At 45.8% G+C, this 18,201-nt stretch overlaps 1 protein-coding gene across 2 annotated transcripts in view; it reads left to right on the forward strand.

Annotated features, from left to right (window-relative positions):
• ALG9 (ALG9 alpha-1,2-mannosyltransferase) overlaps positions 1-18,201 on the forward strand; it is a 143,014-nt gene that overhangs the window by 69,779 nt on the left and 55,034 nt on the right. For both annotated transcript variants that reach the window (XM_083163218.1, XM_083163217.1), the window contains exons 9-13: positions 593-715; positions 5,951-6,108; positions 14,147-14,276; positions 16,670-16,817; positions 17,766-17,895. In XM_083163218.1, the coding sequence (XP_083019344.1) occupies positions 593-715; positions 5,951-6,108; positions 14,147-14,276; positions 16,670-16,817; positions 17,766-17,895 (689 nt within the window). The remainder of the gene's footprint in view (positions 1-592; positions 716-5,950; positions 6,109-14,146; positions 14,277-16,669; positions 16,818-17,765; positions 17,896-18,201) is intronic.

Consider the following 18,201-nt stretch of genomic DNA (forward strand, 5'->3'; position numbering starts at 1 on the left):
TCTTATATAGCGCACACAGATTCCGCAGCGCTTTTACAGAGATCATTTTTTGAAGATACCTCAAACAAGAATTGAAAGACTCTTGGCTGGCTACAAAAAAAGTTTACAAACTGTGATACTGACCTCGCCGGGGGGGGGGGGGGGGGGGAGGGTGCGGGGGGGGTGTGTCTCGTGCTGGCAGACCCGCTCGCGGGGGCGGGTGCGGGAAAACCCGCTCAATGTGGGGGGGGGGGTGCGTCCAGTCCCGCCGCTCACTTGTTGGCTGCTGTGGTGTATAATGGTGGATGGTGCTGTAGACCAGGCTGTGGGGTATGACGCTGGTCTATCCTTAGAGGGGGCGTGTTTGTGTATAATGCTGGGTGGGTATCCTTAGGCAGAAACTGTGTATAACGCTGTCAATCACTCTTGTAACCCCGCCCAGCGTTATACACACAGGGGATGAGTGACAGATCTGGCTAAATATATAAGAGATAGATGATTACACAATTTACTGAATAAGAACCTTTCTTTAAAATGCCTGTTTTAGTGGATGTCAGTTTGCATATAGATGGAATGCATGGAATGTTAATGGTTTGATTTCCTTTATTTGCAGGCACAGAACCTTGGCCTTTCTATTTCATTAATGGGTTCCTCAACTTCAATATAGTCTTTGTCATGGCCCTGTTTGCTTTGCCCCTGACGTGGCTGATGGAGCACCTGCTGCAGAAAATCAACAGTAAGGATTTAGGATGTATCCATTATAACCGACGTAACACAAGGCCTCTCCATAGCTTTGCTATGCACAGTTTATTTTTACGTGCAATACCGATCCCACAGGGGCGAGTGTCAGCATCGCACGCTGTATACACACTGTGCGATTTGTGATAACTTTTCTTTTGAAAACTATATGGTCGAAATCAGAAGCTCAAATCGCACCGTGTATATGCGCCTTAATAAGATAGTCTTTTTTTAATGTGGAGATGTCCAGCTGATGTCTTATTCTCAAAATCCAATGAATCCCTTCCACCAACCAGTTCCATTAACGGTATAGAGAACACTGAGGTAGATGTATGAAGGGAGGAGAAGTGATAAGGTGCCTGGTACTTTATCACTGGCCAATCAGCTCCTGACTGTTAAGTTATAGGCTGGATTTAAATAGGAGTTGTACCCAAGGTGCACAAAAATCCCCTGGCCCCACCGGGGCACCCAATTATTGCAGGGTCAGGGAGCCTTACCACAAATTTGTCTGAAATTATTGATTATTACTTACAGCCATTTGTTCAAGAAGGCAGATCTTATTTAAAAGACACATTAGAAATAATTAAAAAATTGGAAAAAAATTTAAGATGTAGAAAATGTAATTCTGGTGACTGCCACTGTCACCTCTCTGTATGCGATTTACTGACCATAAAGGTCAGTACTGTTGAGGCAGTAAGGTGGCATTTAGAAAAATCGGAAATGACGAAAGATAAAATTGATTTCATCATTGAGGGAATAGAGTTAAGGCCCCCATACACTATACGATTTTGGGACGATTTCATCCGATTTCGGCACTTTGGGCCGATAACCAGATGAAATCGCCCCAAAATCGCAGGTGTGTGATGTATGATCCGATCCGATGCGCGGTCCCGTGCGCATCGGACTGGATCAGGGAGGTCGGACGGTCAGCACATAAGATCATCCGACCTCCCTGTATGCTATGCATATGCCTGCCCACCTGTCAGGCATATGCATGCAGACACCGGGGGGCGGGGGAGCACGGCGGGCAGACACACTGACCTGGCCGGCTGTGATCACCAATAGCAGCGGCAGTAGTGGGGGCGGGCGGCAGCTCACAAATAAGTTCCCGGCGGGTGATGCTGACCTGGCCGGCATGCTGTGGTCACAAATACAGTAGTAGCGCTGCCGCTGCGGGACGCACAGCGGCGGCTATTAGATTTTCAAAATAGCTGTCAAATGACCGGCCGTTCTGTGATTGGCTGAGAGCTCTCTCAGCCAATCACAGAACGGCCGGTCATTTGACAGCTATTTTGAAAATCTAATAGCCGCCGCTGTGCGTCCCGCAGCGGCAGCGCTACTACTGTATTTGTGACCACAGCATGCCGGCCAGGTCAGCATCACCCGCCGGGAACTTATTTGTGAGCTGCCGCCCGCCCCCACTACTGCCGCCGCCCGCCCCCACTACTGCCGCTGCCCGCCCCACTGCTCCTCACCGCCCTGCAGCTCCCCATTTGTTTTACATGTGATAAATCGCATGCGATTTATCACATGTAAAATCTGGCTCATCAAGTGCCAAATTTTATGTGAGCCTCCCGGGGAGCTGCCGGGCGGCTCACAGGAGAATTGGGTCCGACTTGTCCTAAGGGCAAGTCGGCCTAATGTATGGGGGGCCTTAATCTTGGATAATAATTATTTCTTCTTTGAAGTAGACTATTACCTCCAGAGGATTGGTAATGCCATGGGTACCAAGTTTGCACCGGCATACGCCTACCTGTTCGTGTCTAGGTGGGAACATGATGTAGTTTGGGAGGTTGGCGCAGACTTGGTATCCTGGCACAGATTTATTGATGATATTCTTTTTTTCTGGAGAGGAACTGAGTCAGATCTCTTGACTTTTTGCACAGAATTGAATGAAAATGAAAAGAATATTGTTTTAAAGTTTGAAAAGAGTAAATAATCAATTCATTTTTTAGGTTTGATCATATGCATTAAAGATAATAAATGATATACAAAATGTTATTCAAAACCCACTGATACCAACAGCTACATCCCCATAATATCAACCACCATCCAAATTGGTTGAAAGGAATCCCTAAGGGCCAGTTCCATCGGTTAAAAAAGAATTGTAGTGAAGAAGAATAAAAAAAAAAAAACAGATGTCAACTATGGGAAAAAGATTTGTTAAAAATGGATACAAACCAGACAATATTGAAAGTGTGAAGTAAGAAGTTCAATCTTTTAGTAGAGAAATCAAAAAAGATATAAAAAATACTAATATAGAATCGGCCTTCTTCTCGGGTTACAGCTCCGAATATAAACAAATGAGAAATCACTGGAGTATTCTCCTGAAGGACCCTATTTTATAAGAATTCTTTACCTATGAAACCCACTTTTATATATTGTAGAGCCCCAAATTTTAAAAATACACTTGTTAAAAGTGCTTTCCCTTTTGAAGCAATTAATCCTGTTCGAACGGAGGGTTTCCACAGATGTGGGTCCTGTATAGCATGTAGGGCAATTCCCTCCACAACTACAAAGTTTGCAATGTGGTTTATTTAATTGAATGAGGTTTTGGACTATTTTTATGTTGCTTATATAACAAGGATTTCCGAGCACATCAGGAATATCAAAAAGGCTTAATTACACACACTGTATCTGAACATTTTAAATTAAAACACAATTGCTCAGTGAATGCACTTAAAAGGTTTATTGGCATCCAAAATATAAAAGCAAGCTAAAAAGGTAGAGATGTGGAAAGTAATTTAACAAAGTCAGAAATGGCTATCTGGACTTGCACTATTATGGAATAACCTTCTATTTACGGACAGCGCTTTGGATACATCATAAGAATCATATTTTATACTGTTAAATAGGAGCTGATTGGCTGGTGATGAAGTACCAGGCACTGTGACCGGACGCCGGCCCTTTCGCCTTGGTTTACGCCCTTCGGGTCCACAGATGGCGGTTCCTGGTCTCACCGTACCTGGGCAATAGGAGGATTCCTTGTTACCATCAGTAACTGCCTGTTACTGACTCCGCCCACTACATAGTGGGCGGGGATATCACTGCCGCCACCACCAAACTTCTCCTACGTGGTGTCTGGAACCATGGTTACCTCCTCAGGCCCAAACTCTGGCACCTGAGTTCTACCTGCTGGGATGTATGAGTCTACATGCTGCTGATACACCCCCGACTGGCGTCGGTTGGTTCCCCACTGTTCATGGACCAGACCTCTGCTTCGGTAGCTGGCAGACTGGAACTTGGAGATGCCAGATCCTTGTACCCAGTACAGCCGGAGAAAGGAATTATTGCAGTAATTCTGTTAGTCGCAAGATGAAAACGGTCGTCTTGCGGCAAAGGATGTTTATTTGCTCATAGATCAGAAAAGATCTCTTCTATCTCTAGGAGGGACAGCATACAGATGTTACAGCTTCAGATACAGGCAGATGTACAATTTACACAGGGCAGCAGCCCTCCTTTTATGTTACTCCAATATATACTACCACAGGACACCCTGTGGTCTCCAACCAATCATCTTAAGTGCTAGAGCCATGCATGTGCTAGGCACATGCACGCTCTGCATTGTCCTCTATGGACAGAGGGGAGTGGTTACTCCTCTGAGTCACAGCCCACCTGGCGTGCTAAGTACCACCCAGGTGCCGGTCTGTCTGGCTAGGGGGAAGGTTTCTCTCCAAAACGTACTTCCTGGAGCCTGCCAGGGTAACAGCTGAACACCTCTAGCCCAGACGTGAGCTCAGAGATGGGCAGCCCTGATCCCCTGCCCGCTGACGGAGAACCCCATGGAGCTCCAGGGACCCACTCAGATTGTTGGAAACAGATGTGCCTTGCTACCATCCCTATAGCTCACAGCTTGGAGGCTATCTGGGAAAGCAGCCTGTTTTTGGGCTAAAGACTGGGGGGAACCCAGCAGCCCACACAGGACTCTGTATTCCCCCTGGGATACAACCCAGTACAGTAAGTGCAACCCAGTACAGTAAGTGCATTTTATGTAAAAATACATTGTACACTTTATACATTGTCTTAAGCCTGTGTCCAGCACAGGCTTCATCCCCCTGCAGCAGTGCAGCATGGGACCTGTAGTCCCAGCTCAGTGCTCCACATATCATTTACAATATGTTTTCTTTATTTTGCTATGGTGCCCCAGCGCTGGGCTACTTGAGCTCTGCAGCCCAGGAAAGCCATCCTGGCTGCAGGGGCTCCTTACCATCTGGCTGGCTGCAGGGTCTCCCCATGGTGCCTGGTGACAGCGCGGCACTACTGTCGTCTCCTGTCCGGGGTTAACTCTGCCGCCTTGCTGCAGCCCTTGGAGCTGACCCGGGGCTGCAGCGCACCCTGCCCGTTCCGGCTCCCCTTCCTCCGGTGCCTGGAGGCTACGCAGCACTGCCGGGGTTAAGTGTGCCTCGCTTCAGGGTTAACTCCTTCAGAGCTGTGGCCGCCATTAACCCCATGTGCCGGGCAACAGGCACCTTATCACTGCTCCCTTATCACTGCTTCATATATCTACCCCTCTGTGTGTGGGAGGCTGCATAGCCATGGATCAGAGAATCGCTCTCATTTGCCAACCGAAGGACACTACACTCAACCAAAATGTCCTCTATTAGGGCTCTCTACTTTGTTAACTGCCGCTCTTTCTCTGTGAACTGCATCTGTTGCCAGCACTACTTTGCCATCGCCTTGCACTTCAGATACTGAAGGGTAGATGTATGAAGCGGTAATAAGGGGGGAGAAGTGAGCCAGAGGAGACGTGGCCAATGGCAACCAATCAGCTGCTCTGTATAATTTTATATTATGCAAATTATAGATGTTACTTCATTGCTGATTGGTTGCCACGGGCCACTTCTCCTCTGGCTCACTTCTCCCTTATCACTGCTTCATACATCTACCTCTCAGTGAAAAGTAAATTTGGCCACTATTACGGGGCAGTGAATATGTTTTGGTGGCAGGTAGTCATAGTGCAACTCCTGCAGATTTCTAACCCGTTATGATGCAAAAAAGATGCTCAGTGATAGCAGATTCTCACGGGACCTGGAGCGCCAAGAGGGGCTGTTTGGCGGGACTGCAGAGGAGACAGCTGTGTTTATATATCTACTATCATTTTATAGAATGTACTTGGGCAACTTATCTGTTTCTCCACTGTTTAGAAGGTTTGCTATATCTCCCCAATAAAAAGCCTCCTTTTCTATAAGCTTACCAGAATTGAGGGGCTAATACCATCATTTTATTGTTACAGCAGTCCAGAACCTCGGAAGACCCTACTGGCTTACTTTGGCTCCCATGTACATCTGGATTCTGATTTTCTTCACGCGGCCCCATAAAGAAGAGAGATTTCTCTTTCCCATCTACCCGCTGATCTGTCTGTCTGGTGCGGTGGCACTCTCGGCACTCCAGGTAATGCACATGTACCACTCAGCACATACTAGTGGACATGTATACAATATGACGGAATGCCAGATTGTTCATTCATAATAATTAAACACCCGGACGCTATTTCCGCCTGCAGAAATAGCGGCCGTTACCGACAGCATTGAATGCAGATTATGACAAAACAGATCCGACTTTAAAACGAGTCGGATCTGTTTTGTCGGAAATGGCCTTGGATTGTCGAATTCACGGCCGTTTTTTCAACAATCCGTAGCGGTTTTCGCTGACACACCCGCTTTCCGACACTCAACTCCGGCTGTAGAGTTACAGTCGAGCTCAGCAAAAAATGGCCCATGATTCCGACTGCCGGGACGTTCTGACAGTCGGAATCCCGGATTGAGTACAGTGTTTTCTGAGAATGTCGCCTAAAAATGCAGACGGGACCGGTGATCACCGCGCCACGGAAGTGTAGACTTCCTCAATGGTTGCGAACAGGGGAAAACCATTGAATGTTGAGTGATTCAGTGGTTTCCCCCTGCGTGCATGATTGCAAACGTATTTGCGGCTGTACACACTGCACAGGGACCGGGGGAAGATTGTGGCAGCGCTGCATTTACCTGATCGCTGGGCTCCAAATAGTCGCAGCGTATTGATCAGGTCTGAATTGGGCCCCTAGTTTTGGCAAGTTCTGAGAAATGGGATGAAGGGATGACTTTTGTTGAACTTGTAGGGGCTCATTTATCTTATGAATGTCTTTTATCGTACACAATGTGCGGCGCTCTAGCCAATCCGCTCCTGTCAGCTCCCAACGTGACAGTTGTGAGCTGATTGGCTGGATCACCAATCAGACTAGTTACAGTACATATGCTAAACTTGGTGAGAAATGGGTCCCATAATGTATGTTGGTGTGTGTGTGTGTGTATATGTATGTGGGGGGGGGGGGGGGGGGTGTTTGTGACGTTGACATCTCATATGTTCTGTTTTCTAGGCCTCACACTTCATTTAACCAAAATAATGTGTAGATGAATGAATTAGCGTACTAGATAAAGCTGGCAGAGAAGAATCAGCCTCATGCCTTGGCAATCCCTGCCTCGCTCACCATACTTTCTGCCACCAGGCCACCTGGCTTGCGCCTCATGTCACCTGTCTCTCTCCCCCTCCCTTGTGTAGATTGTACGCTCTTAGTCCTCTTCTCTCGCAATTCGGTTACAGTGGTCTATTCAGCAACTGTCTATACTCTATGGGCCTGATTAAGGTTGGCTTGCTAGGGAGCGTTCACTGCCTAACGAGCACCTTAACACCGATCCGCCAAACGTCTGGTGCCCAAATCCCTTTGCCAGCATGCGTGATGTGTTCGCTAACACATCCCCCTGGCAGGCTGCTACTTGCAGGAGAAATCATTGGATGGTCGCTGTGATAAACAACCAACCAATCAGCTCCTAGCTGCTATGTAGGTCACAGGCTGGGTTTGAAAAATGACAGGTAGGAGCTGATTGGCTGGTTGTTTATAACTCTCTCTTATCACTTTTGAAGCTTAGTGCATCTGGCCCACTATCCACTGAAGCCTGGGCGGGTTCTGACGTCATGTGACCTCAGCTGCCCGCCCCGAGCAGGTATCGGCTCTCCTGTGTTCCCAGGGGATCGCCCAGCAATTTCATAGGGACGTCCATAAAACGCTGGGCGGTCCCCTGCTCCGACCCGGTGTCCACCGTGCCCGCTCCTGGAGTCTGCACATGCACAAGTACGCCACAACCGAAACCTACAAATGTCGTATATCAAATTAATTAGATTAGTCCTGTATATCCTTTCATTACGTTGTGGCTAGGACAGGGGGTGGGCAATAAGCGGCCCTCCAGCTGTTGATGAACTACACATCCCAGCATGCCTTGGCTTAGTTTTGCTATTTGGCCATGCTGAAACTGATACAAGGCATGCTGGGATGTGTAGTTCATCAACAGCTGGAGGGCCGCTTATTGCCGTCCCCTGGGCTAGGACGTATTTCAGCAAAACAAACAAGACGCGGATGGGCAATTTATATTGTTGCGCCTGGGACCGCTGACCTGCCTAGGGTCACTTTTCATATAGGGAGTGGTGCGGTAAATGTATTTATTTACAGTTTCTTGTATAGCGCAGCATATTCTGTTGCGCTTTGAAGCATTGTCGAGAATGCCGTATCTGGCGGATATTTGTGTGCAGCCTTTATGCAGAGGCCCAACCTGCCGCATTATATCCAATATTGCCTCTTTATAAATGTACCAGAGAAGATTTAATACTATTGAAAGTACGGCGTAAAAGTGTTACAGACGAGAATACATGCTCTTTATAGATGTGCTGGGTTGGAAATGTTTCCTAACTTTTTTTTTATTACAGCGACAACATTTTCACCCAGATTTATAGTGCAGGTTATTTTCTATCCATGCAATGAAATTGCTGTACATTTGCTGAACGGAGGATGCATTGATCGGAACAATAAGATGTTTCCCGAGTTTACAATGGAAAAATGTCTCGCAATAAAACGCCATTTCAGTCGCTCGGTCATTTGTTCCGTTACGAGGCTTTTTAAGATCATAAAGAGCTTTCTGACAGCGATCACTTAAAATCTAACCCGTTCCCTGCTAGGAAATAAACACTTTACTCCTTAGGCATTAATTGTTTTTGAACTCTAAATTTCAGGTGGATAGACTCATTTAGGAATTAAATTGTCCCTTCTAAAAACTGAAGTGTTGCTTTCCCACCACGCAGGGCCTCCGTCCAGATTGTCGCTAGAAGTGGCCTCTCGATGGCTTTGGGGTACGTTTAGAGACAAATTCAGGTTGCCAGCAGGGATGCAATTACAAATAAAAGCAGGATTATAAAGAGGGAGCGGGGAAATGAATAGACCTGAAGTACCGCAAGAACGTTCCCGTTAAACATTGCCGCCGTCATGGGGGAGCCAAATGAGGAGAACAGTTTAAAGAGGCTTGGAAGCAAGAGGAGGAAACGTGGCTCCTGCTTTTAGATTAGGGACAAAGGAATAGACGAGATTGAATATGTTGCCAATAAATTAAATCTGTCTCTGCAGATTTAGTTGTAGAGGGAAAGACGTGTCTTGTAGCCTCGATTTAGGTATGAAAAAGGATAACTTATTACTTTGTTTTATGTGTATATTATTTTTAAGTAATTTTGTGCAGGGGAAACTAGTAAATCGAAAAAACACTATATCATCGGCGGGGGGAATTGGCAAGTGTGTATAGGGTTTAAGCCTGCCCCCAGACTTTCATTGGCTTGTTTCATAGAAGTCTGGGGATGGGTTTAGGATAGGGATGGCCATCGATGCAGTCGCCATCAATGATGATACTGCAACCAGCCATCGATAATAACCAAATTATCTGATGGATTACCATATAGTTATAAAGTTTTTCTTATCAATGTTCATCCATTTTCTTTGACTGACTGGCCCGTGGACCAATCAGAGTGTGGGGGCAGGGCTTCAAGGTTGTCAGGGGAGTGAAGCCATGCTCTGCTTCCTGGCACCTTGAATAAAAGATCAAAAACAAAACATCGGTTTTGCTTTTCCATCGATGGAGGGAAATCATCTGGTTCTCCCCCATCAGTGGCAAAAGTATTCAACATTGGCCATAAACCATCGATGATTTTGAATCATCGATGGTCGATGACCATCCCTAGTTTAGGAGTATGTGAAACCTTATGATCCTTTCCTGGGTGTCACATGGCTGCGAGTATGAAACGGACATATTTGATGAAAAGAGGGTTTTGCACCAAACTGGTATATATTATACTGTACCATCTTGTTTTGCGCACTTACTCTCCATGAATCAGGCAATCTGTAACATAGAGGGGTAAAGTAATAGGGCCAGAGGTCACAGATTTTGCCCAGGAATGGCCGCGTTTCTAAAGCAACAAAATACTTACAAGCCAGAACCAGGTTGGGCTGCCTTGTAAATGATTGCTGCTTTTAAAATATGCAGATTCTCAGACAAAATCCCGAAACTCTGTCAACTTGGACTCTATTACATTTACTCCTGTATCTCCCTGGTGGGTCCTCTACGTGGACAGCAAAATCCACAGTGCCACCCTTCTAGAGGTCGTCCTCCTAGAAGTTCTTCTCCTTGTCATGCAATTTGCTCAAAATGTAATCCATTCAATTTTATGCAGCTGAACTGTGACTTTCATGTATGCACTCATGTGGATCTTGTCTGTAGGCTTTGACATTGTCATTAATTGCACCCATGCATGCTTCATTTAGCTCAAAAGGCTTCTCTGTCTGTCATAACTGTATTCATCTGTACTGAGCGGTGAACTCTATAAATACACTTTGATAATGATGATGCTGTGCGTCATTAAAAAGTGTTGCAGAGGTTTTCTGGGCATTTCAGGTGTGGGACAGGCTGTCATGGAGATTTTGTTTCCTATTAGAAATAGGAGGGATTAGGATTGGGAGGTGTGGGATTAGAAGTTATGTCTTTACAATTCACTTGTAAAAAATATGTCGACATACTCAAGGTCCAAATGAAAATGACCGACAGATTAAAAAATAGTTTTTGTCAATTTGAAGGTTTCATAACATGAACCCCCAATTAGTGTACCTCCTCCCTTCTCTTCGGGCAAGATGCCTCACTCCGCATGTGTTGGCCTTACGGTGCCGAACATTGTCATTGTCAACTGTTTGAACCTGTTGGCCTTTTGACCATGGATGTGCGGCACGGAATTGTCGCAGTGCATGGTATGGGGCCTCCACAGTTCACAGTTAGACATACATATACTATAATATCTAATTGGTCTTGAAACAAAAAGTTGCTTCAAGTGTATATTTTCTAGCTACAGTATCAAGGTGTATAACACAATGAAAGATGTTTAGGAGAAATCCTAAAAAACGGTACTTGCGCTAGTGTTGGAGCTTCCTGGGGTCTTAAAATAATACTGTAGGATAAGCTCAGAAAGCAAATGAACTGGGTGCTTGTGAAAGGGAGCAGAGCACGAGGGGGTTAAGAATAGAATGTAAAAATAGAGTGATAAAGAAAGATACAAATAAATAATAATAATAATTATAAAATTAAATTACAGACACTGGTGATGAATGTTTACATTCCATTTTGGGGTTAATTTGAGAGTAACAGTCCCGGAATGGACTAAATGCTGTCTTGCCCTATCTCATGGGTCTTCAACCTGTGGCCCTCCAGACAACTACATGTTCCAGCATGCATTGCCACATTTTTTCCTATAAGAGCATGACAAAAAACTTCAGGGCATGCTGGGACATGTAGTTCCACAACATCTGGAGGGCCACAGGTTGAAGACCTGTGCCCTATCTAATCATACCTGGAGTCCATTCAGTAGGTACGCAAAACGGCAGTGAGATTTCAATTTCTGGTCCGGGACTTCAGAGTGCAGAGATCGGCGGGAGTCTATTGGATGACCTTACCGCTTGTTCCGCTGAACTCTCTCTTTAATCCATGTTTCACATCACTAGGATGCTTTTTCAAGTAAAAAAGCATCCTAGGATCCTTGAAAAACTATGTAAGTGGCTCTGGAGCCCTAAAAATACACAATGCTTAATATCCACATCATACACCCTGTATCCACGTCGGCGTGGAGTTGATTTTATAAAGTGTGGCGAGCGCACGCGTCCCCTCGTGGGGCTCGCTGCGCTCGCCAGACTTTGTACAATCAACTCCACGCCGACGTGGATAGTGGGGGTAAGTTGGCTGGTCTATACTTACCCTCCTCTGGCCCGAGTTCCGCATTGATCCCTGCTGACTCCCCGCGATCCACGGTGACTCCCCGGCAGTCGCATTTAGTCCCCCTGCTCCGGCACTCCCAACGGATGCTGTACGCAATTAGCGTAGTGCCGCTGGGGGAGCAGGGAAACCATGTGGTGCGCTGCCAGCGGCACTACGCTGAATTACGTACAGAATCCGCTGCGAGTGCTGGAGCAGGGGGACTGAATGCGACTGCCGGGGAGTAACCGAGGATCGCGGGGATTGACGCGGTGCCTGGGCCGGAGGAGGGTAAATATAAACCACACCACCCTGCTGCCTCCTGTATTATCACGGCGCCGGCTACAATGACAACGTAGCTTAGCCTACGTTGAAAACATAGCGCCCTGATAATACACAAGTACCCAACAAGGTTTTGACCAGTATTTCATAATGTGTTTAGGAAGTTGTAAAAGTTAATCAAATGGAGACAATGTATAATTTAAAAATTAGTTTGGTATAATTCATATTTCTTCCATCTACCTTTGTTGGAGGAGAAACTAAAATACGCACTTTATTGCTAGTGATCTCCTCTGTCATCTTCCATGTACCGATGACTCGGGACAGTATCTTTAACGATTTAAGGTGTGATCCAGACCAGACCAGCAGTCATCTGCAACATTGCAGATGACTGTAAGTATATAGCCGCCGCCAAGACACAAAGAAAACCTGCCTGGTACAAATCTGTGTACTTGTTTCCTAGCACGACCACCACAATTTCTATCGTGGTGGTCGTGTCGGAAAAAAAAATCGCGTCGGGTGCATACCAAACCGCACACGACGCGATGTACCCGATTTCTCTATAGGCTTCAATGTTAAAATAATTTAACATTCCCCTACTATCCACGTCGGCGTGGAGTTGAGAATATATAGTGTGGCGAGCCCGAAGCGTGGCGAGCGGACGCGGATACCTGTCAAGCCCGCGAGGGACGCCCCTCGTGGGCTTGACAGGTATCCGCGTCCCCTCGCGGGGCTCGCTGCGCTCGCCACGCTTCGGGCTCGGTGGCTCATTACGCTCGCCACACTATATATTCTCAACTCCACGCCGACGTGGATAGTAGGGGAATGAAAAGGTCGGAGGACGCGCACCGCCGCCCCTCGCGGGCTCGCTGTGCTCGCCACGCTTCGGGTTCGCGTCAATAGTGGGGGTGGCGGTCACATTGGGGGGCCATTATTTTTTACACACATATGCCGGGCCATACCCAGTGAGAAATGGCCCATATTGGGCCATTTCCCATTTTTTCCTATGTTAAATGCACTCATTTTCAATGTTTAAATATTTTAACATTGAAGCCTATGGAGAAATCGGGGGCATCGCGTGGACGCGCATAGGCTTCAATGTTAAAATATTTTAACATTGAAGCCTATGGGGAAATCGCGGGCCTTAAAGTTAAGGCACACGATGCCCGCGATTGTGGCCGTGCTAGGAAACAAGTACCCAAATCTGCAAATAAATTGCGAACTATCACAGATCACTATCCACTTGCACATCCAAATGCAATTTACAAACTATTCCAGTCTCTGCAAATGTGAGTAAGTCTGACCCTACCGGTCATCTGCAGCAGAGACCGGCTGATCAAGGCCAGTGATGATTTCACAGACCCTCACTGACAATGACTGGACACACCTACCTTGCAGACTCTCTGAAAACTGCAGATGTCTGCCCCATACACCTGCTTCCTCTCAGTCCAATTGTAAGAGGATTGCAATGACAACCCATAAGCTATTTCTGTTGTAGTTTTGCTTGCTACGATGCATACACATACAGATGTAGCCTGTGTAATCTTTGCTGGGCGCCCGCCAGATCCTTTTCACTGGCGAGCGCAGGCAATAGGGACTGGGACGCGCATGCGCACGCTCGTCCCAGTACCACGGCGGCTGGACAGAGTCTCCCTGCCCGTCTCCGCTTCAGGGAGACGCTGCCCAGTTCGGGGGGGTCAGGGATGCGAGGGGGACCGGCAGCATGCTCCTTTGCCACGGGGCGCGTGAGCGTCTCGTGCGCGCACCCTTGGCGGTAGCCGTCCGAATCGCCAGCCCCTGCAAAGTTAAAGCTGGCTCCATCTGTATGCAGTCATTCGCTAATTGCTCAATCTGCAAATTTAGTTGACACATCCGTAATCAACTCTGAATCGGGCCCATTGTACTTACACACTGGACGATATACATGAAAATGTTGTTACGATATGTTGTTGTTATCGTGCATATCATGTGATATATTGTCTAGTGTGTACGCACCTTTAAACATACTTATTGCTGCTCTTTCAGTTTTGTTCCCTCTGACATTGCTGTTCTTCTCTTCCTCTCCCCAGAAATGCTACCACTTTCTATTCCAGAGATATCGTTTGGAGCACTACACGGTTTCTTCCAACTGGCTTGCACTTGGTACTGTTCTGCTGTTCGGCATCCTGTCTTTTTCCCGCTCCATAGCCTTGTTTAGAGGTAAGCTGAAGTGCGCTTTGTAATCCTCCCTATACAGATACTGCAGTATGTTGATGCCAGTGCAAATCACTGAAACCAGATTCTGTCTTCAAGGGATTTGGATGTATATACAATGTATAGGTCGGCATTGATACAATATCGACACAGGTAAAAGGTTGACGTGCCAATGGTCAACACGTGGAATAAGTTTTTCACAATTTTTGGAGTCTTTTTCATACTTTTAAATCCACTTGGAATCCGCTTGGGAATGTAAAGTGTTCCGAGCGCAGCGTTGGAAGAGGAGGCACGAGCCCAGAAGCATGGCGAGGGTACACGCTGCATTAATCTTAGGTGTCAACATCTGCAAAAAAAAATGTTTTAAACTCGTGTCGACATGATCTTTTGCTTGTGTTGACCTTTTCTCAATGTCGACCTTGTGCATCGTAGCCTTTTGGTGTTGACCTAGATATTGTCTATCCGTTAACCTTTTGTCAAGTGTGTTAGAGTTTGCTGCTTTTTGGGATTCTTACATTCCAACATCTAGTATCAGGACTTCCTACAACAAATTATTTCCCAGAAAATAGCATTAGCTTATTTCTCTTCACACGGCGAAGGCAGTGTGCCCAAACTTGCTTTTTGTAATTGTACAAAAGTGACCTTGAAGATTGCGTGTGTGTCTCCCCCCCCCCCCCCCCCCTGGTTCAAAAGCATATACATTAAATCGACCATTCCGAAGGGAAAGAAATTAAATGGGGAGAAAATTTAGCAACTTGATGACAGAATAACTACAACAGTATTATACCCCTTTTACACCAAGGAATAACCCAGGTCAGCGTTGGTGTAAAAGGGGTCAACCCAGGTCCAGTAACACTGGTCTCCTACCCAGGTCCTGACCAGGGTTGAACACTGGTTGGACCTGGGTCGTGGGCGGAGTAAATGGTCCCAACCCAGGTTGGGACATCCAGGTAGTGCTGAAAGGATACCAGAAGTGCTGGACGCCTTTCCACAGTGCGCTGCAGTGGCAAAATAATTGGATAATTGGATGCAGTATCATTTATATTATTATTATTATAATTTTTTTGGGGGGGGGGGGGGGGCGGCAGAGCACATGGAAGATTCGGTCTGCTGCTGCAGGGGAGGGGGCTGGGGAGAGAGCACATGGGTGATGCTGCACTTTTATACCGCTATGTGTGCTTGAGCAATGAATAAAACTTTTTGAAAAATATTTTACTAAATAAACAAACCAACATTTTTCAAAGCTAACTTGTCATGTCTTTTAATTTTTATTTTAAATCATTGAGGGGAGGTTGGATGGCAGTTTATCCTAAAATGGACATTTTTTATGTCATCCATAGGGAAAAGCAGGGCTGACCCAGGTTCAGTGTAAACGGCGCAGACCTGGGTCACAGTGCTGTGTAAATGGGGTATGAAGCTGGGTCCAACCCTGGAAACTCCCATGTTCAAAGACCAGGGTCCGACCAGGGATTTTGGTGTAAAAGGGGTATTACTCAATGAACCAGTACCATGGGAATGACAGATAGAAAGGATCAAAGTGAATGACTGTAAATGGGACTGGGGAGTGGAGACCAGGGTAATGGAGAGTGAAAACTAAGAAGGCGGAGGGCCCTGATTGTAAGCAGTTATGGTCTTCCAGGGGCGGGAGCAGCATTTGGATGTGGGAGGAGGTAATCAGTGTGGACACAAGGCTATAATCCGAGCAAGAGCGGAAAGAGGACTGAGATGTGGCCAGAGATGTAGGATTGGAGAAGCAATTGAGTCAGGCCAGATGTCAATATATATAATACAGTATATGTAGAAGCTGCATAGTGAACCAAATGGAATTGTTAGTATCATGCAACAGGGCAGGGCCTGTGATGTTTCGTTACATTAGATAACTGCAATTGCCAGCCATTGTTCTCTAATGAAGAGTCCTAAAGCTATGGGATGAGCTTCAGCCGATTGAGGGCCAATATTTGTTAAAAGGTCTCTGTTATTGCTGAAAGCCTTCATAAGATCGGGGCAGTACGGATGGTGTAATGGTTGGCATTACTGCCTCACAGCGCTGAGGTCATGGGTTCGATTCCCACCATGGCTCCGTGGGTTTACTCTGGGTACTGCGGTTTCCTCCCACAATCCAAAAATATACTGGTAGGCTAATTGGCTCCTAACAAATTAACCCTAGAATATCTGTGTGTGCGTGTACATGTGGTAGGGAATATAGATTGTAAGCTCCACTGGGGCAGAGACCGATGTGAATGTTCAAATATTCTCTGTAAAGCGCTGCGGAATCAGTGTGCGCTATATATAAGAAACTATAATTAAAAAATAAATAATACATCTCTACAAGAATACACACAAAATACAGACACATTGTAAGTGCGTTTTACATTTGCCTGGCCTTTTCTGTTTTTCAGGATACCATGCACCATTAGATCTTTATCCTGAGTTCTACCGAATTGCCAAAGACCCATCTGTTCACACTGTGCCAGAGAGCAAGACCGTGAGCGTGTGTGTGGGGAAGGAATGGTACCGATTTCCCAGTAATTTCCTCCTTCCAGACAAGTGAGTGACAGAAGTCCATCCTATAGACCAGGGGTCCTCAAACTACGGCCCGCGGGCCAGATGTTTACACCAGGTGGCCAAACCTGTCTTTAAGATCTACCAACAGTTCATGTATATCAGACAACCTGCAGGTCTATAGTAGAAATGAATGCAGCATGTTTGAACATGTGACAGTTACTAATGACTACAGCTGTGCACCCAGTAGGTGATTTGGAAAACGTGGACCGTTGGTAGATCTGGAGGACCGGTTTGCCCAGCCCTGTTTTACTCTCAGCAGAAGTAAAATTCTGCTGACTCCTATTGTTCCAAAAATATTATAGTAATTCGGTAAACATATATACAATTTTTTTTCTTTTGGAACTCTATCGCTCTGTCTCATTTGTTAGCAATATAGGAAATATGATTTTTTTTTGCACGTTTTTAATTTGGATTTATATAACAAATGAGAGCAACGCTGGTATTTTTAGCGGCTACATATAACGTCTCTCACAGAGATATTGGCACTCCAAAGGGTTAATCTGGTGTAGAAATACATGGCCTTCAAATAATCTGCTTTCATCCCTTTTGTTTTACACTTGATGTCTCTCCCCGTCCCTCGTTTGAATGAGAATTTTTGTGTACTTTGCTCTATCCTAGATGTAACCATTGCTCTGTCTGGCACATATTTAAAGTCTTTGGTATGTGTGATGTAGCAAACATATGATATTGTGATATTGAGAAGAACATATGGTGGAGATTTATCATATCTTGCACAGCCTATAAAATGACAGACAGAAGTGGATTTGTTGGTACTTTAGCTCTCTCCCAAGTTATTTCTCTCCAAGATTTGCAAAATCTCCCCCATATCTTTACTGGATGTTAGGACACAAGCTACGTCTCTCTGATTAACCCCAGAGTCCGACATCAGTTCCATAATTATGGTCATATTTTGATGTCTTTCTAATGTAGTTGGCAACTCCAGTTCATTAAATCAGAGTTCAGAGGTCAACTCCCAAAACCTTATTCTAAGGGGCGTCGAGCGACAAGAATTGTTCCCAAGAACATGAATGATCAGAATCTGGAAGAGACGTCTAGATATGTGAGTACATGCTATATGTAGAGTTCTATTGGTTTGAGCCTTTGAAACCATGAATACCCTATGTACACTATGGGCCCTATTCAGGCCGGTTTGCACAGGGCTACACCCTCTTATAAACTGTAACAAGTTCTTTAATCTTGCCACTATTTTCCACCATTCATTAAAGGAATCATTTGCTCAATGTTGCATTCCAACAGGCGGAAATATCGGCACACGCCTATTGAATGTGTCTATAGATGGGTGAAAACAGACGCAAATTCAACGGCCGTTTTTTCCAATGCTTTTTTTACCTTTTTCAAAAACGGA

This window comes from Crinia signifera, chromosome 19 (assembly GCF_055691185.1).
Source record: "Crinia signifera chromosome 19, ASM5569118v1, whole genome shotgun sequence".
Lineage (NCBI taxonomy): Eukaryota > Metazoa > Chordata > Amphibia > Anura > Myobatrachidae > Crinia > Crinia signifera.